Below are 27,656 nucleotides of genomic sequence, written 5' to 3' on the forward strand. Positions count from 1 at the left end.
TTGTGGCCCCTGAGAAGTTTTATTCCTCCTTTTTTCCTCCTTTTTTCCTCCTTTTTTCCTCCTTTTTTCCTCCTTTTTTCCTCCTTTATTCCTCCTTTTTCCCTCCTTTTTCCCTCCTTTTTTCCTCCTTTTTTCCTCCTTTATTCCTCCTTTGTTCCTCCTTTTTCCCTCCTTTATTCCTCCTTTTCCCCTCCTTTATTCCTCCTTTATTTCTCCTTTTTTCCTCCTTTATTTCTCCTTTTTTCCTCCTTTTTTCCTCCTTCCTGACAGCTGGCTGAGTCAATTTTCTGGTCCTTTTCTGGCAGAGATTTTGGGGATATTTTTGGGCAGAGCTCACCTGGCCTGTTCCCTGCTCTGCCTCCTTTCTTTAATCCCCAAACCCGAAGCAAACATTACTAACAGGGATGAGCTCAGTGTTTGTTCTGCCAGTGATTCACTGATCCACAGCCAGGGGGGAAAAAAAAATCAGAATTAAACTGATCCACAGCCAGGGGTGAAAAAAAAAATCAGAATTCAAGCACAGAATTAAAATGATCCACATCCAGGGGTGGGAAAAAAAAATCAGAATTAAAGCACAGAATTACACTAATCCACATCCAGGGGTGAAAAAACCCTGAATTAAACTGATTCACATCCAGAGGTGAAGAAAACTCCAAATTAAAGTACAGAATTAAACTGATCCACATCCAGGGGTGAAAAACCCCAGAATTAAAGCACAGAATTAAACTGATCTACACCCAGGGGTGAAAAACCCCAAAATTAAAGCACAGAATTAAACTGATCCACATCCAGGGGTGAAGAAAACTCCAAATTAAAGCACAGGATTAAACTGATCCACATCCAGGGGTGAAAAAAACCTTGAATTAAACTGATCCACATCTAGGGGTAAAAAAACCACAAAATTAAATCACAGAATTAAACTGATCCACATCCAGGGGTGAAAAAAACCCAGAATTAAACTGATGACATCCAGAGGTAAAAAACCCCAGAATTAAACACCAGAATTAAACTGATCCCCATCTAGGGGTGAAAAAACCCTGAATTAAACTGATTCACATCCAGAGGTGAAAAACCCCCAAAATTAAAGCACAGAATTAAACTGATCCACATCCAGCGGTGAAAAAAACCTTGAATTAAACTGATCCACATCCAGGGGTGAAAAACCCCAGAATTCAAACCCAGCTTCACCTCCAGCCCTGCTGACCTGTTCTACCCTAAACTTCCCGGGAAAACTCCCATTCCTTGCCATTCCACCGGATTATTTATTTGTGGATTGATTTGTTGATTTCAGCTTTTATCAGCCAGACCAAACCGACAGAATTAGCACCACCCAAACATTCCGTAACTCAATGCAATTCACCCCAATCCCCATATTTATCGATTTATATTGATCAAATTCATTTCCTTTCCCCATTTTTAGGGCAGCCAACCCCAAAGCATTCAGCGATCCCAACCCCAACCCCAATGCAGGTTTGGGGCAGAAGCTCAGCAGCAGCAGGAACTGCAGTCGCTGCGCCTGGGGAGTTGAGCAACACCTTGGGCAAACACTTCCTCCTGCAGGAGCAGCAATAAAGCTGAGCTCAGATCCTCCCCTGCCCAGCCCGCCGCAGCTCTCGGGGCAGCAGCACCTCCCCACCCCACAAATTCCACCCCACAGCCGCTCCAGAGCATGGGAATCCTCCTCATCGCTGCCCTGCTGATCAATTTTCTCCATCAAGGTATTGTGATTTTAATTGTAGTCCTCTATGGGTCTTGCTGGGATGAAAACTTTGTGGGTTTTTAATTATCAACTGGTGGGAAATAGGGAATATTTCCTAATAGGGAATATTTCCTAATAGGGAATATTTCCTAACAGGGAAATGTTTCTTAATTGGGAAAAGCAGCGAGTTGAAGGCATTGGGAAATGTTATCACCAGAGTTTGGGGTGTTGTAGATTTTCTCTTTGTGGATTTTCTCTTTGTGTTCAAAGCAATTCTGTGTAATTCTTGATTTAGGGAAGGATTTACCGGTTTGAACAGTGGCCAGAAATTGCCTAAAGCCTAGTTGGCTTTGCCAACCACTGGAGCAACACTTACCTTGCAAGTACCACTCAGGTTTTTAATAATTTGAATTTGGATGAAATCAAAGCAGTAATTAAAAGCAACCTTGGTCTGTGAGGGAATTGTGGAAGTGTTGTGGAAATTGTTCTCCTGCAAGCCAAGGACAATTCACCCAATTATGACATTTATCAGCATTTTGGCCACAAAAGAACAGATTTCTATCTGAATTCAATTAACAACATCACCTGGATTAAAATATTGAACACCCTGGATTTACCTGCATGGAACTTCAGGTTTTATTCAGGTGACTTCACCTGGGCAAATCCACTTTTTTTCCCCTCCCACCCACGGTTTTTCTCAATTCCTGTCAACAGGAAACAGAGTTTTTCAGGCCTTGGCATGCACAAACACACCCAGGATTTCTATCCATAATTAACCATATAATTAGCATTCAGGCACAAATCTATAATTCAGTTTTTTTTGCACAGAATATCTAAAAATGTGCAAACTCTGAATTTTTTTTTCCTCTCAACTAAACCATTGTCAATAAAATCCTCCCTAATTTTTTTTTTTTTTTCTGATTGAGGCTCTTGGAAAAACCCACAATTATTTCTTCCTTATTCCAAGTTGTTGTAGGAAGCCCAACAGGAATTTCTTTCCTCCTCCAAAGCCTGAAGGCAGCAAAGACAATGCGCTGATTAAAAAAAACTCCCTCGAAGGAAAGATTCCTTTCCAAACAAAACCAACCAGTTTTCCTCGAAATTCTGTCTGGATCAGAGTGCAGGGAAGAGATTAATTTAGTCCTGAGCTTCCCTTTAAAGCTCAACTCAACTTGGACTCTCCAGGCTGGAATTGCACAAAGAGAGATGAAATTGGGAATTTTCCTTCCCAGAGTCCTGAAATATCCTTGGGATTATTGCATAAAAACACGCTTGGGAAGTGTGGAAAGAAGCTTGAAAAGCTTAAGATTTAAAAAAAAAATCATAATTCATTGAAAAAGAAATTAGAAATCATTGTTTAAACCTCACCTTAACTTGAACTCTCCAGGCTGGAGTTGCACAAAGGGTGTGGAGAGATAAAATTTGGGATCTCCCTTCCCAGAGGCCTGAAATATTGGTAGGATTGTGACATAAAAACACACTTGGGAAGTGTAAAGAGAAGCCTGAAAAGTGAAAGATTTTTTTTTTAAAATAAGCATAATTGGTTGAAAAAAATTAGAAATCATTGTTTAAATCTCACCTTAAGTTGAACTCTCCAGGCTGGAGTTGCACAAAGAGAGATAAAATTGGGAATCTCCCTTCCCAGAGGCATGAAATACCCCTGGGATTATTGCATAAAAACATACTTGGGCTGTGTAAAAAGAAGCCTGAAAAGCTAAAGATTTTAAAAAAAATAACCATAATTCCTTGCTTAAAAAAAAAAAAAAAAAAGCAAACGTTTAAACCTCACCTTAACTTGAACTCTCCAGGCTGGAGTTACACAAAAGGTGTGGAGAGAGAAAATTTGTTATTTCCCTTCCCAGAAGCCTGAAATATTCTTGGGATTATTATATAAAAACACACTTGGGAAGTGTGGAAAGAAGCCTGAAGAGCTAAAGATTTTTTAAAAAATAAACATAATTCCTTGCTAAAAAATTAGAAATAATTTTGTAAACCTTGCCTTAACTTGAACTCTCCAGGCTGGAATTGCACAAAGGGTGTGGAGAGATAAAATTTGGGATTTCACTTTGAGAGGCCTGAAATACCCCTGGCATTATTACATAAAATCATGCTTGAAAAGTGTGGAAAGAAGCCTGAAAAGCTTAAGATTTAAAAAAAAATCATAATTCATTGAAAAAGAAATTAGAAATCAGTGTGTAAACCTCACCTTAACTTGAACTCTCCAGGCTGGAGTTGCACAAAGAGAGATAAAATTGGGAATCTCCCTCCTGAGAGGCCTGAAATATTCCTGGGATTATTATATAAGAACACACTTGGGAAGTGTGGAAAGAAGCCTGAAAAGCTAAAGATTTAAAAAAAAAAAATACAATTAATTGCTAAAAAATGAGCAAACATTGTTTAAACCTCACCTTAACTTGAACTCTCCAGGCTGGAATTGCACAAAAGGTGTGGAGAGAGAAAATTTGGGATCTCCCTTCCCAGAAGCCTGAAATGTTGATAGGATTGTGACATAAAAACACACATGAAAAGTGTAAAAAGAAGCCTGAAAACCTGAAGATTTAAAAAAAAATAAACATAATTCCTTACTTAAAAAAAACCCAAAAGCAAACATTGTTTAAATCTCACCTTAACATGAACTCCCTGGGCTGGAGTTACACAAAAGGTGTGGAGAGAGAAAATTTGGGATTTCCCTTCCCAGAAGCCTGAAATATTCTTGGGATTATTGCATAAAAACACACATGAAAAGTGTAAAAAGAAGCCTGAAAAGTGAAAGATTTTTTTTAAAAAATAAGCATAATTGGTTAAAAAAAATTAGAAATCATTGTGTAAACCTCGCCTTAAGTTGAACTCTCCAGGCTGGAATTGCACAAAGAGAGATAAAATTGGGAATCTCCCTTCCCAGAGGCATGAAATACCCCTGGGATTGTAACATAAAAACACACTTGAAAAGAGCAAAAAGAAGCCTGAAAAGCTGAAGATTTTAAAAAAATAACCATAATTCCTTGCTAAAAAAATAAAAAAATTTAAAAAAATCCAACCCAGTAAATGTCAGCAGTAAATCTCCACCCAGAGCTGCTCCCAGCACGTGTTTTGTGCAGCAGCTCAGGTGACACAGCAGCGTTAAACCAACATTTTTATCAAGATGCAGCCAGATCTGCTCTGCAATCGCTCTGGAGAGGTTTTGACTCGATAAATCAGTTCCAGCAGGACGGAGCTGTTGGTTTTACTGCTGGCGTTTCACACGAGGATGTGCTCTGCTCTTCCAGACGGGGAAAATTGCGCTAATTGGAGGTTTGACTCCTGGAAAAAGCTGGCCTTGGGGCAGCAATTCCCATGGGAGAGCTCTGCCTCATTGTTTTTTGGGGTTTTTTTGGCAGTTTTTTTAAAATACAGGCTGTGGTGCTTTGAACCTTCAAGAATTCACCGATTCGGGTGAAATTTTTTTTTTAATTTCTTGAAAATTTCAATTTTTTTCAATTTTTTTCAATTTTTTTCAATTTTTTCAATTTTTTCAATTTTTTCAATTTTTTTCAATTTTTTCAATTTTTCACCAATTTTTTCAATGATTTTTTCAATTTTTGAATTGCTTGAAAATTTCAATTCAAGAAACTGAATCTTTCACAGGAGATTCCAAAAATCTGCTGTTGCCTTGGTGGGAAGCAGCGCAGCAAACCAGATTGTACAAACCTGCTTTCCCCAAAATCCTGCTGCCGAAATGAACCCCAAAACCGTCAGGGTTTGCCCCAAATGAACTTTGGTGGGGGATTTCCCCAAATTCAGAGCAGAAAACAAAAAGAAACTCTTTCCATCAGCTCTGCCTTCCCTCCCCCAGCTCCTTCCAGCCTCTGCAGACTCAAAAGGGTTTTGGGAATTTTGGAACCTCTTGGATTTCCCTAATTTCCTGCCTAATTTCCCATTATTTCACCTGGCCATGTCCAAATCTCCAAATCTCCAAATCTCCAAATCCCATCCTTCTGCTGTCCCTTTGAACTCAATTAAAAGCTAAAAAACTGTGATTATTTATCACCACCCTCAACTAAAAATTAAATTTCCGCCACGATTTCAATCCAAGTTTGGCCGCGACGGATTTCGGTGCAAAAAATCTTCCCGAAGCAGAGATCTTGCTGCAAAGCTCTGCCCTGTGAAAGTTGATTTGTTTCTCACAGATTTGTTTCTGGGCTTGTCTGTCACGAGGTGAGTTTGGAGATTTCTCTCATTCCACAAACCCAAATCTATTAATTTCTGTCGTTGGGAAATGCAGAGGAAAGGCTGGGCTGAGCCTGCTGGGGCTTGAGCTGCTCTGAGCTGGGAGGAGAAACACAAAGGGAAGTTGAAAAATAGTTGAAAAAAAGTTGAAAAAAAGTTGAAAAAAAGTTGAAAAAAAGTTGAAAAAAAGTTGGAAAATAGTTGGAAAAAAGTTGAAAAAAAGTTGGAAAAAAGTTGGAAAAAAGTTGGAAAAAAGTTGGAAAAAAGGTCAAGAAGTTTGGCCACCTGGGGGCAGCCAGGGATGGAAATTCCTCCAAAATCCAGGATGGGAAAAGCTCTGGGGTTGGGTCTGGGAGGGAGGCAAAGCAGGGGAGCAGCAGGTGGAGCGAGTGATGACTGATGGGTTTTGTCCTTTCTTTTTATACTCTTTTTATGCCCTTTTTAGGCATTTTATACTTAAAATAATCTTAGAAGAGGGTTATTTTATTCTATTATTTTATTATTATTTTTAATATTTTATTATACTATTTAATATATTATATTATATTATATTATAATTATATTATTTACTATATTGAATTATTTTATTATAACAAGACCTAAAATAATCACCAGGGCAGCCATGAAATTGGGTGTTTATTTACACAAAAACTGTGTTTTATTATTTATTAATTATTTATTATATTTTATATTTTTTATTATTATTTTTTATTTTTTATTTTTTATTCTTATTTATTTTTATTGATTTTTATTGATTTTATTATGTTATTTTATTATTATTTTTAACATTATGTTTTATGATATTATTTTATATATTATATTACATTACATTATATGATATTATATTATTATGACGAGACTTAAAATAATCACCTGGGCAGCCATGAAACCAGTGTTCATTGACACAAAACTGTGTTTGATTATTTATTATTATTTATTAATTATTTATTATATTTATATTTTATATTTTATATTTTATATTTTATATTTTATATTTTATATTTATATTGTATATTTTATATTTTGTATTTATATTTTATATTTTATATGTATATTTTATATGGCATTTTATATTTTATATGTGTATATATATATTTATTTATTTGTTTATTTTATTATTATTATTTCATCCATCCCCTCTGTCCCAGGGAGCAGCATTGGGAGATTTTCCGGAGCTGAGCACTATGAAATCGTTTATCCCCAGAAGCTGCACTCAGTGCACAGGAGAGCAGCAGCAACAAACCCAGAGGTAGGGAAGGAGAAAACTGCCTGGGTGATGCTGGGAGGTGGGGAAGGATTTCTGGAGAGGAAGGATTTCTGGAAAGGAAACATTTCTGGAAAGGAAGGATTTCTGAAAAAGAAGGATTTCTGGAAGGATTTCTGGAAAGGAAGGATCTCTGGAAGTGAAGGATCTCTGGAAAGGAAGGATTTCTGAAAAAGAAGGATTTCTGGAAGTGAGGGATTTCTGGAAAGGAAGGATTTCTGAAAAAGGAAGGATTTCTGGAAAGGAAGGATTTCTGAAAAAGAAGGATTTCAGGCAGGATTTCTGGAAAGGGAGGATTTCTGGAAAGGGAGGATTTCTGAAAAAGGAAGGATTTCTGGAAAGGAAGGATTTCGGGAAAGGAAACATTTCTGGAAGTGAAGGATTTCTGAAAAGGAAGGATTTCTGGAAAAGGATTTCTGGAAAGGAAGGATTTCTGAAAAAGAAGGATTTCAGGAAAGGAAGGATTTCAGGAAAGGAAGGATTTCAGGAAAGGAAGGATTTCAGGAAAGGAAGGATTTCTGGAAGTGAAGGATTTCTGAAAAAGGAGGATTTCTGGAAAGGAAGGATTTCTGGAAGTGAAGGATTTCTGAAAAAGGAGGATTTCTGGAAAGGAAGGATTTCTGGAAAGGAAGGATTTCTGGAAGTGAAGGATTTCTGAAAAAGGAGGATTTCTGGAAGTGAAGGATTTCTGGAAGTGAAGGATTTCTGGAAGTGAAGGATTTCTGGAAGTGAAGGATTTCTGGAAGTGAAGGATTTCTGGAAGTGAAGGATTTCTGGAAAGGAAGGATTTCTGGGAAGGAAGAATTTCTGAAAAAGAAGGTTTTCTGAAAAAGAAGGATTTCTGGAAAGGAAACATTTCTGGAAGGATTCCTGCAGTGAAAACCCTTTCAAGGGTTTCAAAGCTGAGAGAATTTGGACAAATATTTGCTCTTCCAAAAGAAAAAAAACCTGGAGAAGAGATCAGTGAAATAATGGGAGATATGAGACAGAAAGGAAAGGTTTGAAATCCAGGTTGTAAGGCTGTGATTTGGGATTTTTCCAAAGGGAATTTGGGATTTTTGAGGCTCTGATTTGGGATTGTTCCAAAGGGAATTTGGGATTTTTGAGGCTGTGATTTGGGATTGTTCCAAAGGGAATTTGGGGTTTTTGAGGCTGTGATTTGGGATTGTTCCAAAGGGACAGGGAATTTGGGATTTTTGAGGCTGTGATTTGGGATTGTTCCAAAGGGGCAGGGAATTTGGGATTGTTCCAAAGGGAATTTGGGATTTTTGAGGCTGTGATTTGGGATTGTTCCAGAGTAAGCTGAGGATGCTCAGCATGCAGAGAATTCCTCAGGCCACCTGTGGCTCTTCTGAACTTTGTATTTCTGCAAAAATATGGAGTTTGATCCAACTCAGGTCTTTAACAACCTGTGGACGCTTTAATTTGGATGAAATCAAACCAATAATTGAAACCAACTTTGTTCTGTGCGCTTCCAGAAGAAATTATGGAAGTGTTATTATTTAAACTAAATATTTAAACTAAATAAATATTTGAACTAAACATCCTCTTCAGCACTTTCCCAAACCTGCAGGATTTATTCTCATGATGGTGAAAATGAATTTGCAAAGTCAATTTTTTCCCCTCTCATTAAAACCCCTCAAACAGAACCACCTCCAGCTTATTCTCCTCCTGCCAAAATCCTTGGTTTTGGTGGGAAGAGGAGGAAAAAAAAAGAGTCGAGAGCTTGTTGTGACACTGAAATCTGTTTGCAGAGCAAATACGAGGACGAGGTGAAGTTTGGGATCAAAGCCAACGGAGAGGAAGTGGTGCTGCAGCTTCGGAAAAATCAGTAGGTTCAGCTCAGCTCTGCCCTACTTCCCCTCTGGGGAGGACTGCAGGAGGTTCAGGATGCCAAAAATGGGATTTAGGGCACTGTGGGGCAGAGGGGGTTTGGGAAATGGGGGGTTTCAGTGGGGAGGGAAGGGGGAAAGGGGAGAAATTATCCTCTTTGTTGTTGTTTTGGGAATGGGGAATGAGAGGGACTTCCCATCCTGCTGCCTCTGCTCTGCTGTTTATTTCCTAAATCGCCAAATCCGCTGCAAATTTCATGTTTTCCTGTTGTTTCTCGAGTTTTCTGTGAGCATGGAGAGTGTGTGGGTGATGGAATTGCAGCCTGGAGTGATGGGTGGCTGTAAACTGAGACACTGCAGTTTCCATCGGATATTGGGGGGAAATTCCTCCCTGGGAGGGTGGGGAGGGATGGGATGGGATGGGATGGGATGGGATGGGATGGGATGGGATGGGATGGGATGGGAATCCCAGAGGAGCTGTGGGAATCCTGGATCCCTGGAATTGTCCAAAACTTGGATCAGCCTGGGATTAGGGGAAGCTTTCCCTGCCCATGGAACTGGATGAGCTTTCTGGTTTATTCCCACCCAAACCATAATTCCCAGGTCTCTTCCCACCCAAACCATTCCAGAATTCTATGGGAAACTCTATGATCTTGGAGGTGTTTTCCATCCTGGAACATTCTCTGGATCTATATTTATGTATCTCTATATTTTATATTGATGTAGAGATAATTATATCAATATAGAGATAAATATATAGGTATAGAGATAAATATATTGACATAGAGATAAATATATAGGTATAGAAATAAATATATTGATAGTGAGATAAATATATAGATATAGAAATAAATATAGAGATATAGAGATAAATATATTGATATGGAAATAAATATATAGATATAGAGATGAATATATAGGTATAGAAATAGATATAGAGATATAGACATAAATATATAGTATAGAAATAAATATATAGATATAGAGATAAATATATTGATATAGAGATAAATATATAGATATAGAAATAAATATAGAGATATAGAGATAAATATATTGATATGGAAATAAATATATAGATATAGAGATGAATATATAGGTATAGAAATAGATATAGAGATATAGACATAAATATATAGTATAGAGATAAATAGATCAATATAGAGATAAATATATCGATATAGAAATAGATATATAAGTATAGAGATAAATATATAGACATAGAGATGAATATATAGATATAGAGATAAATATATCGATATAGAAATAAATATATAGGTATAGAGATAAATATATAGATATAGAAATGCATATATAGGTATAGAGTTAAATAAATCAACATAGAGATAAATATATAGACATAGAGATGAATATATAGATTTGCCTCAGCTCTTGAAGATTTAATATATAGATTTACTGCTACTCTTGAAGCTGGAGGAACCAAATAGAACGTGGGATGGACAAAACCCTCCTGGAAATGGGAATTCTGCCTCCAGCAAACATTTCAGCCAAGTCTGGGTTCATGGATAACCTCTCCAGCGGCTGTGCAAACACAGGAGTTCCACAATCAATCCCTGCTAAATACAGACTCTAATTAACTGCCTGCCCTGGCTTAATCTAAACTAAATATTTGCAGTGGGGAGAGGGAAACGGTGCTGGGAGAAATCCTATTCTTCGAGGAGAAATGGGATTGTGGATGGAAACTGCCCAGACTGGAGTCACTGCAGATCTGCTGCTTTGGGGAAGATGCAAAAAACAGCCAAAAAAAATTAAAAATCCATAAATAATTCTCCATTTGTATCCAGATCTGCCAGGAGATGAGTTTATCCCAGCCAGACCAGCAGCCTTGAATTTAAATTCCTCTTCCAGCAAAGCCTTTCTGCTTGAGCAAGGATTACCCACCAGCAGAATTCCCCTCCCTGCAGCTTTTCCCTCCCGAGTTTCTGTCTTGGATTAATGATAAAACTCCTTTTTTGAGAGTGAAGGGCTCTGACACCCTCTCCTCCACTCCCAACAGAATTTCTTACATGGAAGTGAAGAAAAATCTATTTATTTACTAAAACTACGCAGAGTGCCCTGCAAGGCACAGGGGAAGGGGAAAACTAAGGGGGGGAAAAAAGAGTTATTAAACTTGATTTAAAAAGTTTTTTTTTTTTTCTTCAGACATAGCTTTTTTTCTTCTTTGCCCTTCTTGGGGGCTGGGCAGAGCTCCCCCAAAGCTCTGTTGTCTTTTGGCTCTCTTGGGTTTTTGGGCGACAAAGCAGATCGAAGAAAAGGGGTCTAAACGAAGAAAAAAAATGAAAAAAATATCCCCAAAAAAACCTAAAACATAACCTACTCTATATAAGTTGGAATTAAATAATAAAACCTTCTTCTTGATGCCAAAATGACCAATCTGGGTGACCTTTGAAAAGTCTATACAGGTTGGAATTAAATAATAAAACCTTCTTGATGCCAAAATGACCAATCTGGGTGACCTTTGAAAAGTCTATACAGGTTGGAATTAAATAATAAAACCTTCTTGATGCCAAAATGACCAATCTGGGTGACCTTTGAAAAGTCTATATAGGTTGGAATTAAATAATAAAACCTTCTTGATGCCAAAATGACCAATCTGGGTGACCTTTGAAAAGTCTATATAAGTTAGAATTAAATAATAAAATCTTCTTGATGCCACACTTTGAACCTTTTTTCTCTGCTAGCGGCTCAACCGCGACATAACCTGAGCGACTGTTTGAATTCCTCACCCAGCCGGGGCGATGTGTCATCATCACCTCCTTTCCCCACGGAAAGAAATTCCTGGGAATAATCATTTCCTGGGAATAATCTCTGCCCTTGGCTCCTTGCAGGGATCTCCTGGCTGGAGATTATTCCGAAACTCTTTATTCCGCTGACGGTCAGAGAATCACGACAGCTCCTCGCGTCGAGGTAAGGCGGGAAGGGATTTTTCACTTTTATTGCTGGTCTTGGAGTTCAGAAAATCCGGGAGATGAGGGGAAGGGAAGGTTTGAAATTCAGGTTTTAATGATGATGTGGCTTGGGATTGTTCTGAAGGGTTGGAGAAGTTGGGATTTTTAAGGCTGTGATTTGGGATTGTTCCGAAGGGATGGAGAAGCTGGGATTTGGGATCGTTTTTAAAGGATGAGGAGTTGGGATTTTTAAGGCTGTGATTTGGGATTGTTCCCAAGGAACAAGGAGGTTGGGATTTCTCAGGCTGTGATTAGGGATTGTTCTGAGGAATAGGGAATTTGGGATTTCTCAGGCTTTGATTGGGATTGTTTTTAAGGGACAAGGAAGTTGGGATTTTTAGGGTTGTGATTTGGGATTGTTCTGAAGGAATAGGGAATTTGGGATTTCTGAGGCTGTGATTTGGGATTATTCTGAAGGGATGGAGAAGTTGGGATTTTTAAGCTTGTTATTTGGGATTGTTCCAAAGGAATAGGGAATTTGGGACTTCTCAGGCTGTGGTTTGGGATTGTTTTTAAGGGTTGAGGAAGTTGGGATTTCTCAGGCTGTGATTTGGGATTGTTCCAAAGGGACAGGAAAGTTAGGATTTCTAATGCTGTGATTTGGGATTGTTCCAAAGGGACAGTGAATTTGGGATTTCTCAGGCTGTGATTTGGGATCATTCCAAAGGAATAGGGAATTTGGGATTTCTCAGGCTGTGATTTGGGATCATTCTGAAGGGACAGTGAATTTGGGATTTCTCAGGCTGTGATTTGGGATTGTTCTGAAGGGACAGTGAATTTGGGATTTCTCAAGCTGGGATTTGGGATTGTTCTGAAGGGACAGTGAATTTGGGATTTCTCAGGCTGTGATTTGGGATCGTTCCCAAGGCACAAGAAGGTTGGGATTTTTCCCTTGCTGTCCATCAGCCCCACAGCTCTCCCTCCAGCCAGGCACCACCTCCGTGAGCAATTCGGGATCAAATTCCAACCTTTTCCCAACATCCAGAGCTTCCCAAAGCTCCCAACTCCCGACTTTGCCCTCCTGAGTTGTTCCTCGTGTTCAGCCACGTGAGCTGAACTCCTCCTCAGCCAGCAGATCCCAGAGCTGATAAAATCCCGGAGCTGATAAAATCCCAGAGCTGATAAAATCCCAGAGCTGATAAAATCCCGGAGCTGATAAAATCCCATTTCCTCCAGGATCGAATTTCCAGCTGATAAAATCCCATTTTCTCCCGGATCGAATTTCCAGCTGATAAAATCCCATTTTCTCCCAGACTGAATTTCCAGCCGATAAAATCCCATTTTCTCCCAGACTGAATTTCATTTCCAGCCGCTCCTCTGAGCCCTGACAGATCAGTTCTGCACCTCCAGGCAAACAGGAAATTTAAAATGAAAATGCAAAATTTAAAATTTAAAATTAAAAAAATCCACTGATCTTCCCCCAGAACTCCCATCCGAGTTCTCCTCCAAGCTCAGGAGATGTGTTTCAACACAGAATATAGAATAAAAATCCTATTTTTCATTTTTTTAAAATTTTTTTTTTCCAATAGGGATTATCAGGAATGGGAGAATCCTGAATGAAATAAATGTGCAGAAAGAATTCCAGATTGGAGGTTTTTTTTAAAAGACAAATTCAAGCAAGTTCAGGGAATTCCTGCACTGTGGATTTTGTATTATAATCAGGAATTTTTCCTCTTGTATCCCTAAATGATGGAGATAAATCCTCCATTTTCCCCATGAATTTTCCCTTTCTGGATTTCTTTTTTTCCTCTGGGAGAAAGTTGGATTTTTCTGGTGGAAGGAAGAGAAATAAATGGTAAAATGGAACCAAATATCACAGAAAAAAAAAAAAAAGAAGGTTTGGATTTAATAAATTTAATAAATTAAATTTATAAATTTATAAATCAAATAAGTAAACAGAATTTAATAAATTTATTCAGGAAAATGCTGTGGCTAGAATTTTCCACAGAAACATAAACCTTAAATCTTTCAGCCAGTTAAACCCCAAATTTTTTCCCCTTACCCATGTTTAACACAATATCAGCATTTTAATCTCATCAAAATTAATTCATTTAACCCTTGGGTAATTAAAGAGAAATGTGGGCACAAGGAAACCATTCAGGAGTGGAAATATTGGAAATATTCTTATTTTTCTGTGCTGTGCATTGACCAGAATCGTTAGAATTTCCATAATTTGGGTCACTCCACGTTGAAGAATAAAAATAATAAATCCACAGCAAGCCTGGAAATTGCCATGAAATTTAAAAATTCATTTTAATTTTAATGTTTTAATTTTAAAATTTTTTACATTTAAATGTAAAAAAATAAATTAATGTTCATTTTAATGTTTTAAAATTCATTTTAAGCATGGGAAATGCTTAAATGGGAAATCTCAAGTAACTCAGTTTATTGTATTTTATAGATAATTTAATTTATTTTCTGCAGTCCCAGTTGAGTCAAAGGCCACAGCCTGACCTGAAATTGGATTTTTTTTTAGGATCACTGTTACTATGGAGGGAATGTGGAGGATGATGCAGAGTCTGTGGCGAGCATCAGCACCTGCCAGGGGCTCAGGTGAGCAGGAATTTGGGGTTTTAGGGGAAAAATATCCATGGTTTGGCAGAAATGTTCAGGAGAAAATCATCAGGGTGTAGAGAAAAGGTAAAATATCCTATTTTTGGGGTAAATTTCCCAATGGAAGAGAATCAGGGTGTAAAGAGAGGGCAGAATATATAAATGTATATAAATATTGCTAGAATATACAAATGTATAGAAATATTACTATAATATATAAGTGTATATAAATATAAATATTGGTCTAATATAGAAATGTATATAAGTGTATTTATATAAATATATAAATATAAATATTGGTCTAATATATAAATGTATATAAGTGTATTTATATAAATATATAAATATAAATATTGGTCTAATATATAAATGTATATAAATATTGCTAGAAAGTATAAATGTATATAAATATTGCTAGAATATACAAATGTACATAAATGTTACTATAATATAAAGTGTATATAAATATATAAATATATAAATATAAATATTGCTAGAATATATAAGTGTATATAAATATTACTATAATTTATAAGTGTATATGAGTATATAGACATAAACATTGCTAGAATGTATAAATATATAAATATTGCTAGAATATACAGATGTATATATTTATTATTCTATATAATTTATAATAATATAATAGAAAGTGATATAAAATAAAATAATATAGTATAATATAGTATAATATGGTATAATTTAATACAATATAATACAATATAATACAGTACAATATAATACAATACAATATAATATAATACAATACAATATAATACAATACAATATAATATACAATATAATATATTACAATATAATATAATATAATACAATACAATATAATACAATATAATACAATACAATATAATGTAATATAATGTAATACAATATAATACAATATAATACAATACAATATAATGTAATATAATGTAATACAATATAGTTTAATACAATACAATATAATGTAATATAATGTAATACAATATAATACAATACAATACAATATAATGTAATATAATGTATAATACAATACAATACAATATAATGTAATATAATATACAATACAATATAATATAATATAATGTAATATAATATATAATACAATATAATATAATACAATACAATATAATACAATACAATACAATATAATATAATAATATAACATAATAATAAAATATAAATAATATAATATTACCTATATCATTTAACCATAGCAACATTTAAACATCCCTAAAACACCCCAACGATCTCCACACTCACCCCAAACCCTCTTCTCCCCATTTCCCAGCGGCTATTTCGAGCACGGCGGGCAGCAATTCCTCATCGAGCCTCTGGGCTCCTCAGAAAGTGAAAAACACCTAATTTATCCCTTCGAGGCTCTGCGGGAAGAGCCAATCCTCACCTGCGGGCTGCTGAACAACTCCTGGGATCAGGATCCCAGCGATCCCATCAACGGATCCTTCAGGTCCAGCAGCAGCCCCGAGGTGAGCAGGGGTGGGCAGGGAAAAAAAGGGGTTTGGGGGGAAGGGGAGAAGGAAAAATGGGAAATATGGTGATTTTTCTGGAGATGTTGGTAAAAAAAGGGTTAAAAATGGGTGTGAGTGGTAAAAATTATGGGGTTTTTGGGGGTGTTGCTAAAAAAGTGGTTAAAAATTGGGTGTAAATGGTAAAAATCTCACTTTTTCTGGGGATGCTGCTAAAAAACTGGTTAGAAATAGGATGGAAATGGTAAAAATAACACTTTTTTCTGGGGGTGTCACCTAAAAAAAGTGGTTAAAAATAGGGAGTAAATGACAAAAATCTCACTTTTTCTGGGGGTGTCACGAAAAAAAAACCAAACAGATTAAAATTAGGGTGTAAATGGTAAAAATCTCACTTTTTCTGGGGGTGTAGCAAAACCAACTGGTTAAAATTTGGGTGTAAATGGCAAAAGTAACACTTTTTTCTGGGAATGTCGCCAAAAAACCTGGTTAAAAATAGGGTGTAAATGGTATAAATCTCATTTTTTCTGGGGTTGTCGCTAAAAAAGTGGTTAAAATTAGGGAAATTATCTATCAGGTTGTAAAAATCAGAGTGAATTTTCCAGGTGTGAGATTTCAGAGTCACCAGCTGAGTTCAACCCTTTCCTGCCCAGTGCACCTCTGACCCCTAAATAATCATTAATATTTCCATTATCCTCCAAATCCTAATAAAAATTGGATTTCCGACCTAATTTTCATCATCTAAACCCAAACCAATCCCATTGTGAATCACCTGGCTGAAGAAATCCCCTCAATAAAATTAATCAACATAAAAAATAAAATTAAAACTGCGAAATTTGGGATGGGAACAGCTCTTAAAAAGAATTTAAAATCATTAAATAGCAATTTAAATAATTTAATAATAAATTATTAATAATTATTAGTTAAATAAGTATGAATTTATTTAAAATAAATAATTTAAATAGTAAAAATAATTAAAAATAATCAATTATTCCTTCAGATGAAAGCTTACCTGAAATCCAAGAAATACCTGGAGCTCTACATCGTCGCTGACAACACTTTGGTGAGTTTGGGAATTTTTATTATTTTGTGTTCCAACACAAAACTGGAAATTCCCAACCCAAATTCCCAGGATTTTCCAAGAGCTGTGAGGTTGCAATGAGCCTGGCTGGGAAAAGGAGTTCCTAAAGGGATTTATTTGGGAATTCCCAGCTGGAGAGGATGAGAATTGGGATAAAATCTTGCTGGTGGAATATCCTGAGCTGGGATTGTCCTGAGTTATAAGGGAATATTCTGAATTAAAAGGGAATATCCTGAATTAGAAGGGATTATCCTGAATTGGGTGGGAAAAGGGAATATCCTGAATTGAAATGGGATATTCTGAATTGTAAGAAAATATCCTGAACTGGAATGGAATGTTCTGAATTATAAAGGAATATCCTGAATTGGATGGGAATCTCCTAAATTATAAAGGGAATATCCTGAATTAAAAGGGAATATCCTGATTTATAAGGGAATATCCTGAATTGGAATGGAATTTCCTGAATTGGAAGGGAATATCCTAAACTGGAAGGGAATATTCTGAATTGGAAGGGAACATCCTGATTTATAAGGGAATATTCTGAATTAAAAGGGAATATCCTGATTTATAAGGGAATAGCCTGAATTGGAATGAAATATCCTAAATTATAAGGGAATATCCTAAATTATAAATGGAATATACTGAATTAGAATGGAATATCCTGAATTGAAATGGGAATATCCTGAATTATAAATAGAATATCCTAAATTTTAAATGGAATATCCTGAATTAGAAGGGAATATCCTGAATTGGAATGGAATATCCTGAATTGGATAGGAATATCCTGAATTATGAGGGAATATCCTGAATTATAAGGGGATATCCTGAGCTGTATGGGAATATCCTGAATTGGATGGGAATATCCTGAATTAGAAGGGAATACCCTGAATTATAAATGGAATATCCTAAATTATACATGGAATATCCTAAATTATAAAGGAATATCCTGAATTAGAAGGGAATATCCTAAATTGGAAAAGGAAAAGGGAACATCCTGAATTGGAAGGGAATATCCTGAATTGGATGAGAATATTCCCTTATAATTTAGGATATCCTCAATTGGAATGGAATATCCTGATTTATAGGGAATATCCTGAATTAAAAGGGAGCATCCTGATTTATAAGGGAATATCCTGAATTGGAAGGGAAAAGGGAATATCCTGAATTGGAGTGGAATATCCTGAATTATGAGGGAATATCCTGAATTCTAAGGGAATATCCTGAATTGGATAGGAATGTCCTAAATTATAAATGGAATATCCTGGATTATAAAGGAATATCCTGAACTGGATGGGAATATCCTGAATTAGAAGGGAATATATTGAATTAAAAGGGAATATCCTGAATTAAAAGGGAATATCCTGAATTATAAGGGAATATCCTGAATTATAAATGGAATATACTGAATTATAAAGGAATATCCTGAATTATAAATGGAATATCCTGAATTATAAAGGAATATCCTGAATTATAAAGGAATATCCTGATTTATAAGGGAATTTCCTGAATTAAAAGGGAATATCTTCAATTGGAAGGGAATATCCTGAATTATAATGGAATATCCTGACTGGGAAAGGATCCACAAGGATCACTGAAAAGATCCAGAAATACCCAGAAATTCCCATTTTGGGAGGAGCTGATACTGAAACCCACCATTTCATAAATTCCTCCAGCAAACACCATTTTTTATAAAGAATATTTTTTATCCACAGCAGTTTGCTAATCATCTTCTCTGGGTGATATTTAATTTATGTAAATATTATATAATATTTATTTCCTGATAAATCCATTTTTCCTCTCCTTTTCCTGACATTCTGTGGTTACTTTTCAGTACAAGAAATACGAGGAAGATGTTAAAAAAATCAGACAAAGGATATTTGGAATTGTCAACCACATCAACACGGTGAGAGCGAACCAGCCAACTGCACTGAAATCAAAGAGATTATGAATTTTTTTCTATTGAAAACCATGGAAATCCAAGTGATTTATAATTTTTTCTACTTAAAAACATTGAAATCCGAGTGATTGATATTTTTTTTTCTATTTAAAGGCATTGAAATCTAAGCGATTTATAATTTTTTTTCTATTTAAAGGCATTGGAATCCAAGTGATTGATAATTTTTTTCTATTGAAAACCATGGAAATCCAAGTGATTTATAATTAAATTATTAAATAAAAATGAAATAAATAAATAAAAAGTAAATAAATGTAATAAATAAATGTTAAAAATAAAGAAATAAAAATTAATTAAATTAATTAAATAAATGTAAAACCCCAAATTTTTAAAAATTAATAAATAAATTAAAACTGATTAAATTAAAAATAAAATAAAAAAAAAATAAATTAAATTAATTAAATAAATAAATAAAATAAAATTTAAAAAGCAAATAAACACTTTAAAAAATTTAATAAATAAAAAACTGATTTGATTAACGAAAAAGGAAACAAAGAAATTAAAAAGAAATTAAACTGAAAAATTAAATAAATTGAAAAAACAAACAAACAAATAAAATAAATAAATAAAATAAATAAAATAAAATAAATAAAATAAATAACTAAATAAAATAAAATAAATAAATTAATTAAAAACTGATGAATTTTTTGACTTGCAGCTGTACAAGGCGCTGCACATCCACGTGGCGCTGGTGGGGCTGGAGGTGTGGACAGCTGGGGACAAGTGTCCCCTGAGCAGGAACGCTGGCTTCACGCTGGACACCTTCTCCAAGTGGCGCCTGGCGGATCTGCTCAAGAGGAAACGCCACGACAACGCCCAGCTCCTCACGTGAGTTTGGGTCCATTCCTGTCCCCTTCTTATTCCAGAAAAATCACCCACTGGTGGGGAAAATGAAATAGGAAAGTTTTGTGAATATGATTAACTGGCAAAGATGCTGAGAATATGGAAAATGTAAGGGAGATTGGGATGGAGACAAGATGAGAATATGGAAAATATAGGGGAAATTGGGATGAAGAGAAGCTGAGAATATGGAAACTATAAGGGAAATTGAAGAGAAGCTGAGAATATGGAAAATATAAGGGAAATTAAAGACAAGCTGAGAATATGGAAAATGTAAGGGAAATTGAGATGAGGACAAGCTGAGAATATGGAAAATATAAGGGAAATTAAAGACAAGCTGAGAATATGGAAAATGTAAGGGAAATTGAGATGAAGACAAGCTGAGAATATGGAAAATATAAGGGAGATTGGGATGAAGAGAAGCTGAGAATATGGAAAATGTAAGGGAAATTGAAATAAAGACAAACTGAGAATATGGAAAATATTAGGGAAATTGGGATGAAAACAAGCTGAGAATATGGAAATTATAAGGGAAATTAAAGACAAGCTGAGAATATGGAAAATGTAAGGGAAATTGGGATGAAGAGAAGCTGAGAATATGGAAAATATAAGGGAGATTGAGATGAAGACAAGCTTTGATTTACTGAACAACTAGGAAACAATGGTTTGGCTGACTGGAGGTGATCCACTGGATGGAACAATCCCCTCTGGGTGGAACAATCCCCTCTGGGTGGAACAATCCCCTCTGGGTGGAACAATCCCCTCTGGGTGGAACAATCCCCCAACACCCCCAAAACGGTGGAACAACCTCTGGGTGGAACAACCCCCCAACAGTCCCCTCTGGGTGGAACAATCCCCTCTGGGTGGAACAATCCCCTCTGGGTGGAACAATCCCCTCTGGGTGGAACAATCCCCTCTGGGTGGAACAATCCCCTCTGGGTGGAACAATCCCCTCTGGGTGGAACAATCCCCTCTGCCTGCAGACAGCTCCAAGGGTCAGAGCAAAGCCTGCCTGATGGCAGAGGGGCCAAAAAGCAGTTTTTAGGGTTTAAAATATAACCCTGTATGGTAATGGGATGGTTCTTATAGATTGTGTGTAAATGCTGTAGGGTTTGGAGCTTGTTCTGGATTGGTTAATGAGAATTAGAATATTCAAAATATAAAGCCATACATTAATGGGATGATTCTTATAGGTTGTGTGTAAATGGTGTAGGGTTTGGAGCTTCTACATTGGTTCTAGATTGGTTAATGAGAATTAGAATATTTAAAATATAACCCCGTGTGGTAATGGGATGATTCTTATAGGTTGTGTGTAAATGTAGGATTTGTAGCTTGGTCTAGATGGGTTGGTGAGAATTAGAATATTCAAAATATAACTCTATGTTAATGAGATGATTCTTACAGGTTGTGTGTAAATGCTGTAGGGTTTGCAGCTTGTTCTGGATTGGTTAATGAGAACTAGAATATTTAAAATATAACCCTGTATGGTAATGGGATGATCCTTATAGGTTGTGTATAAATGGTGTAGGGTTTGGAGCTTGTTCTGGATTGGTCAATGAGAATTAGAATATTCAACACAGAGGATGATTTGATGATTTATTGTATTGTAAATGGCAAATTGCTCTCTTGGCATTGATCTCTTTCTGCTCTCTCTCTCACTTCCCTGACCTGCTCTGGGCTGTTTTTTCACTGTTGAACACCTAGCAGAGTGAAAGACCAGGCAGAGCCTCAGGTGGCACAAATCTGAATTTATTATTTAATTTTAGAACTTATCTAGATCTCTCTGTGTGTTTTTCTCCCCCCCAGGGGTCTGGATTTCGAGGGCACCACCATCGGACTGGCTTTCCTCAAATCCATCTGCAGTGATTTATACTCTGCAGGTATTATTCAGGTCTGATTCCTTTTTATTTCGTTTTTTCCAAGGTTTTTCTATGGTTTTTTACTCCTTCAGCGAAGAATCTTTGTGAGAACTGTTGGGTTTGGGGCGTTTTTGGTTCTCTGGTTCTTCTCGTTGTTTTATTAGGATGTAAAAATGCCCAATTTTTAATTAGGAATTTAAAAATTCCTAATTCTGGGAATGCCCAGGGTTGGGTTGGATGGGGTTTGGAGCACCTTGGGATGGGTGGGTTTGAGGTCCTTCCAACCCCAAACCATTCTGGGAGTAAACGAAATTGAAATTTAATTCAAATTAATTTAATTTTAATTTATTAAGGTCCTTCCAACCCCAAACCGTTCTGGGAGTAAATGAAATTAAAGTTAAATTAAAAGTAAAATTAAATAAAAATTAAATACAATTAAATAAAAAATAAAGTAAAAATAAATTAATTTGAATTAATTAAGGTCCATCCAAACCCAAACCATTCTGGGAGTAAAGAAAGCACATGCATGATATTCGCACCTCCATGGTGTAAATTTAATTTTACTTTATGAAATTTCAATAAATACTTTATCAATATTTATACCACACCTCCACGGTGTAAATTCAACACGATTCTATAAAATTTCAATAAATAATTTATATATATATATTTAATAAAGAATAGAATGCGACCCAAATAGATGCACAGAATTTATAAAATTTCAATTTATGAAATTTCAATGAATACTTTATCAATCTTTATACCTCACCTCCACGGTGTAAATTCAACACGATTCCATAAAACTTTAATAAATAATTTTTATATTTTTAAAATATAGAAAATAAAATAAAAATTTTAAAATGTATAAAAATAAAAATATATTTATATATTTTTAAAATAAAGACTAGAATGTAACCCAAATAAATGCACAGATGGACTGAGCCTCACATGAACCCTTGTGCATCGCGGGGATAATTCCACTTGGAGAAAAACGGAATTTTTAACAAGAAAAATCATTCTGGTTTTTATCTCCTCTGGGTGGCAACACAGGTCCTTTCCCATGGGAATTTTCTCTTCTTCTTCCTGTGTTTTTATAAATCAAGATAAAGTTTGGATGTTATTGAAACAATCCCTGGAAAGATAGATGGTTCAAGCTTGGCCAGTCGGCCTGGGGGGAGGTTTGGAATTATAAATCCAAAAAGTCTATTTATTAAAATGTCTCTAAAAATAAAGACAGTTCAAACCTGACAAATTCCTATGTAAGTTTAAAATTTACCCAATCCAAAAAAAGTCTATTTAAGTTCTACAATGTAAATAAAAATTCTATATAAGTTCTAAAATTTAAACAAAAATTCTATATAAGTTCTAAAATTTAAACAAAAATTCTATATAAGTTCTAAAATTTAAACAAAAATTCTATAGAAATCCTAAAATTTAAACAATAAATCCAAATTTCTGCCAACCTGAGATTCTGTCTCACTCCGCTAGCGGCTCAACAGCCACACCTCTGTCATTCCCACTTGGAATAACCACGGAAATTCGGGAATCTCTTTGCAGGACCACAACAGGAACCACGTGGCGGTGGCGGCCACCATGGCCCACGAGATGGGCCACAACCTGGGCATGAGCCACGACACCGAGGTGTGCTCCTGCAGCGACGACGTCTGCATCATGACCGACACCGTCAGGTGCGCCTGGGGACACAGAAATGGGGATGGAAATGGATTGGGGACAAGCTGGAGGGTTCTGAAATAGGGGGAGATGATTCCAATCAAATGAAAATGGATTTGGGACAAGCTGGAGGGTTCCAAAATACTGGGAGATGATTTCATTCAAATGAAAATGGATTTGGGACAAGCTGGTGGATTCCAAAATATGGCAGAACTTTGGTCCTGGGAGATGATTTTGTTCAAATGAAAATGCATTTTGGACGAGCTGGTGGCTTCCAAAATATGGTAGAGCTTTGGTCCTGGGAGATGATTCCATTTAGATGAAAATGGATTTTGAACAAGCTGGTGGGTTCTGAAATATGGCAGAGCTTTGGTCCTGGGAGATGATTGCATTTAGATGAAAATGGATTTGGGACAAGCTGGTGGATTCTAAAATATGGCAGAGCTTTGGTCCTGGGAGATGATTCCGTTTAAATGAAAATGCATTTTGGACGAGCTGGTGGCTTCCAAAATATGGCAGAGCTTTTGTCTGGGGAGATGATTCCTTTTAAATGAAAATGGATTTGGGACAAGCTGGTGGATTCTAAAATATGGCAGAGCTTTTGTCTGGGGAGATGATTCCATTTAAATGAAAATGGGTTTGGGACAAGCTGGTGGATTCTAAAATATGGCAGAGCTTTTGTCCTGGGAGATGATTTTGTTCAAATGAAAATGGATTTGGGACGAGCTGGTGGATTCCAAAATATGGCAGAGCTTTGGTCCTGGGAGATGATTTTGTTCAAATGAAAATGCATTTTGGTCAAGATAGTGGCTTCTAAAATACAGCAGAGATTTTGTCCTGGGAGATGATTCCGTTCAAATGAAAATGGATTTGGGACAAGCTGGCGGGTTCTAAAATACGGCAGAGCTTTGGTCCTGGGAGATTATCCTGTTCAAATTGCTTAATTTAAAAAAAAAATTAAAAAAAAGGAAGAGATTTCAGGGTATCTGGAGATATTTGCAGAGAGAAAACTCGTAAAAATCCAATCCAAAGCGATGTTGGGGATTTATTTGGGAATTCCCAGCTGGAGAGGATGAGAATTGGGAAGAAATCCTTGTGGTGGTTGTGGTGTTGGAATATCCTGAGCTGGGAATATCCTGAATTGGAAGGGAATATCCTGAATTGGAAGGGAATATCCTGAATTGGAAGGGAATATCCTGAATTGGAAGGGAATATCCTGAATTGGATGGGAATATCCTGAATTGGATGGGAATATCCTGAATTATAAATGGAATATCCTAAATTATAAATTGAATATCCTGAATTAGAATGGAATATCCTGATTTATAAGGGAATATCCTGAATTGGATGGGAATAACCTGAATTGGAAGGGAATATCCTGAATTAGAAGGGAATATCCTGAGCTGGAATGGAATATCCTGAACAGGAAGGGAATATCCATACAGACCTTAATCCTTCACTATTTAGAACAACATTTACACCCAAGAGCTGTGGGTGTAAATATCATTAACCCTTCCCCTCCCAAAGGGATTTCTCCCCTTTACCCAAACCAATCCCAACCCAAATCCCATTTTTCCCCCCTGCAGCTCGGTGATTCCCAGGGAATTCAGCTCCTGCAGCCTGCAGAGCTTCGAGAAGTTCCTGCTGGGGGAGATGCCCCAGTGTCTGACCAACAGCCCCGAGCTGAGCAGCATCGTCGCCCCGCCGTCCTGCGGGAACGGATTCCTGGAGAAGGGGGAGGAGTGCGACTGTGGCACGCCCGAGGTAATGGGAATGGGGTTTATTTTTGTTTATTTTGCACATTTTTTCCCAATTTGGTGGAGTTTTCAAGTGGTTTAAGCTCGTTTGTAAAGTTGGTTTTTGTAAGATTTTGGGGTTTGTTTGGTGAGGGGTTTTTTTGGGGATTTGAAGGTTGGGAAAGTTTTATTCAGCCTGGAGTGGATGATATTGGAAGTAGGAAAATTGGAGAAAATTGAACCATGGTAGAAGGAAAATTGGGGAAATTGAACCAAGTGCCAGGCTTGGTTGAATTTTAATTAATTTTTAATAAAACCTGTTATTTTATGGTTTTGCTTGGGAAAAGCAAAGGGGTTTATCCAGGCTGGACATTTCAATTTTGCTGAAGTAGAAACTCTGATCACCAAATCACTGCCCTGGAGTGGCTGGGTTTATTTGGTGAGGCTTTTTTGGTGAGGTTTATTTGGTGAGGTTTTTTTGGTGAGATTTTTTTGGAATTCAAAGCTTGGGAAAGCTTTATCCAGCCTGGAATGGATGATATTTTAGTAGGAAAATTGGAGAAAATTGAACCAAGTGCCAGGGCAAGGCTTGGTTGAATTTTAATTCATTTTTAATAAAATCTGTTATTTTATGTTTATTCTTGAGAAAGGCAAAGGGGTTTATCCAGCTTGGACATTTCAATTTTGCTGCAGTAGAAACTCTGATCACCAAATCGCTGCCCTGGGTGGGAAAATGTGCTCCTGGCTTGTCAGGGGTTGGTGACACAGGAACTGAGAGGTGACAAAGCCACCCCACGTCCCAGCCAAACCCCAAGTTCCCTGCTCACCTCCCACCCCCAAACCCAGGGCCAGGTGAGGGACAGAGGTGTGGTGTCCTTGTCCCCAGCTGTGACCTCTGTTTCTGTGGCAGGAGTGCACAAACGAGTGCTGTGACCCCGAGAGCTGCACGCTGACCGCGGGAGCTGCCTGTGCCCACGGGGAGTGCTGTGAGAACTGCCAGGTGAGACCCCAAAAAATGTGTGAGAACTGCCAGGGGAGAGCCCAAAAACTGAGAACTGCCAGGTGAGACCCCAAAAAATGTGTGAGAACTGCCAGGGGAGATCCCAAAACCAAAAACCCAAACCCCAAAACCAAAAACCCAAACCCAAAACAAACCCAAACCCCAAAAAATGTGAGAACTGCCAGGGGAGAGCCCAAAACAACCCAAACCCCAAAAACGGAGAACTGCCAGGGGAGAGCCCAAAAACTGAGAACTGCCAGGTGAGACCCCAAAAAATGTGTGAGAACTGCCAGGGGAGATCCCAAACTGTGAGAACTGCCAGGTGAGACCCCAAAAAATGTGTGAGAGCTGTCAGGGGAGACCCCAAAAAATGTGTGAGAACTGCCAGGGGAGACCCCAAAAAGTGTGAGAGCTGTCAGGGGAGACCCCAAAAAATGTGTGAGAACTGCCAGGGGAGACCCCAAAAAATGTGAGAGCTGTCAGGGGAGACCCCAAAAACGGAGAACTGCCAGGTGAGACCCCAAAAACTGTGTGAGAACTGCCAGGGGAGACCCCAAACTGTGAGAACTGCCAGGGGGGACCCCAAAACCTGAGAACTGCCAGGGGAGAGCCCAACCCTAGAGAAACTGCCAGGGGAGACCCCAGAAACTGAAAAACTGCCAGGGGAGACCCCAAAACTGAGACGCCAGGGAGATCCCAAAACAAACCCAAACCCCAAAACCTGAAAACTGCCAGGTGAGACCCCAAAAAAGTGTGAGAACTGCCAGAGACCCCAAAACTAGAGCTGCCAGGGGAGACCCCAAAACTGAGAACTGCCAGGGGAGAGCCCAAAACTGTGAGAACTGCCAGGTGAGACCCCAAAAAATGTGACAACTGCCAGGTGAGACCCCAAAAAACTGTGAGAACTGTCAGGGGAGATCCCAAAAACCAGACAACAGCCCCAAACTGTGAGAGCTGCCAGGGGAGACCCCAAACTGTTAAATTAGAAGGAAATACAGAATGTATAGGTTTATCATATAGATATGTAGATATATAGATATATAGATATAGATATATAGATATAGATATATAGATATATAGATATATATCTGTATCTATAACATATAGATACAGATAGAATATATAGAATATATAGAATATATAGATATATATATAGAATAGATAGAATATAGAGGGTATATAGAATAGATAGAATATATAGAATATATAGAATATAGAGGTAGAGCTGCCTTCTCTGCTCATTTCAAGGCGCTCAGAACTCACCTCCCTCCAAAAACCATCCTGGCAAAGAAACAAGCAGGGTTTAGCTGGACTTTTACCCAGATTTCTCCCCGGGAAGGGCTCCGGAGCAGCATGGACGATCTCAGTGTATTTCCCTCCTCAGTACAAGCAGGCGGGCTCGGTGTGCATTATGAGCACATGTATGAGCTCATGGATGAGCACATGTATGAGCTCATGGATGAGCACATGTATGAGCTCATGGATGAGCACGTGTATGAGCTCATGGATGA

At 37.1% G+C, this 27,656-nt stretch overlaps 1 protein-coding gene across 2 annotated transcripts; it reads left to right on the forward strand.

Moving 5' to 3' along the window:
- Window positions 1-1,432: 1,432 nt before the first annotated feature.
- LOC146428030 (zinc metalloproteinase-disintegrin-like protein H3) lies at window positions 1,433-26,214 on the forward strand. 2 transcript variants are annotated; one of them, XM_085080557.1, is made up of 13 exons: window positions 1,433-1,718; window positions 7,054-7,154; window positions 8,924-9,000; window positions 11,851-11,929; window positions 14,447-14,523; window positions 15,812-16,007; window positions 17,005-17,067; window positions 18,917-18,988; window positions 19,698-19,867; window positions 21,686-21,759; window positions 23,296-23,426; window positions 24,996-25,173; window positions 26,056-26,163. In XM_085080557.1, exons 1-13 carry the CDS (start codon window positions 1,670-1,672, stop codon window positions 26,076-26,078), a joined length of 1,290 nt encoding a protein of 429 aa, XP_084936683.1. In that variant the 5' UTR covers window positions 1,433-1,669; the 3' UTR covers window positions 26,079-26,163. The 2 variants fall into 2 exon arrangements, with proteins under 2 accessions (XP_084936683.1, XP_084936682.1); XM_085080556.1 differs by having other exon boundaries at window positions 1,440-1,718; window positions 21,686-21,770; window positions 26,056-26,214.
- Window positions 26,215-27,656: the final 1,442 nt, after the last annotated feature.

This window comes from Lichenostomus cassidix, chromosome 22 (assembly GCF_008360975.1).
Source record: "Lichenostomus cassidix isolate B80296 chromosome 22, HeHo_3.0, whole genome shotgun sequence".
NCBI lineage: Eukaryota > Metazoa > Chordata > Aves > Passeriformes > Meliphagidae > Lichenostomus > Lichenostomus cassidix.

Bases quoted from the DNA above. Each gene is read 5' to 3' on its own strand.
- LOC146428030 (XM_085080556.1), top strand. From the start codon at position 1,670: ATGGGAATCCTCCTCATCGCTGCCCTGCTGATCAATTTTCTCCATCAA. The intron at 17,068-18,916 runs GTGAGTTTGGGA...GTTACTTTTCAG, and splicing joins TCGTCGCTGACAACACTTTG to TACAAGAAATACGAGGAAGA. The intron at 25,174-26,055 runs GTAATGGGAATG...TTTCTGTGGCAG, and splicing joins GCGACTGTGGCACGCCCGAG to GAGTGCACAAACGAGTGCTG.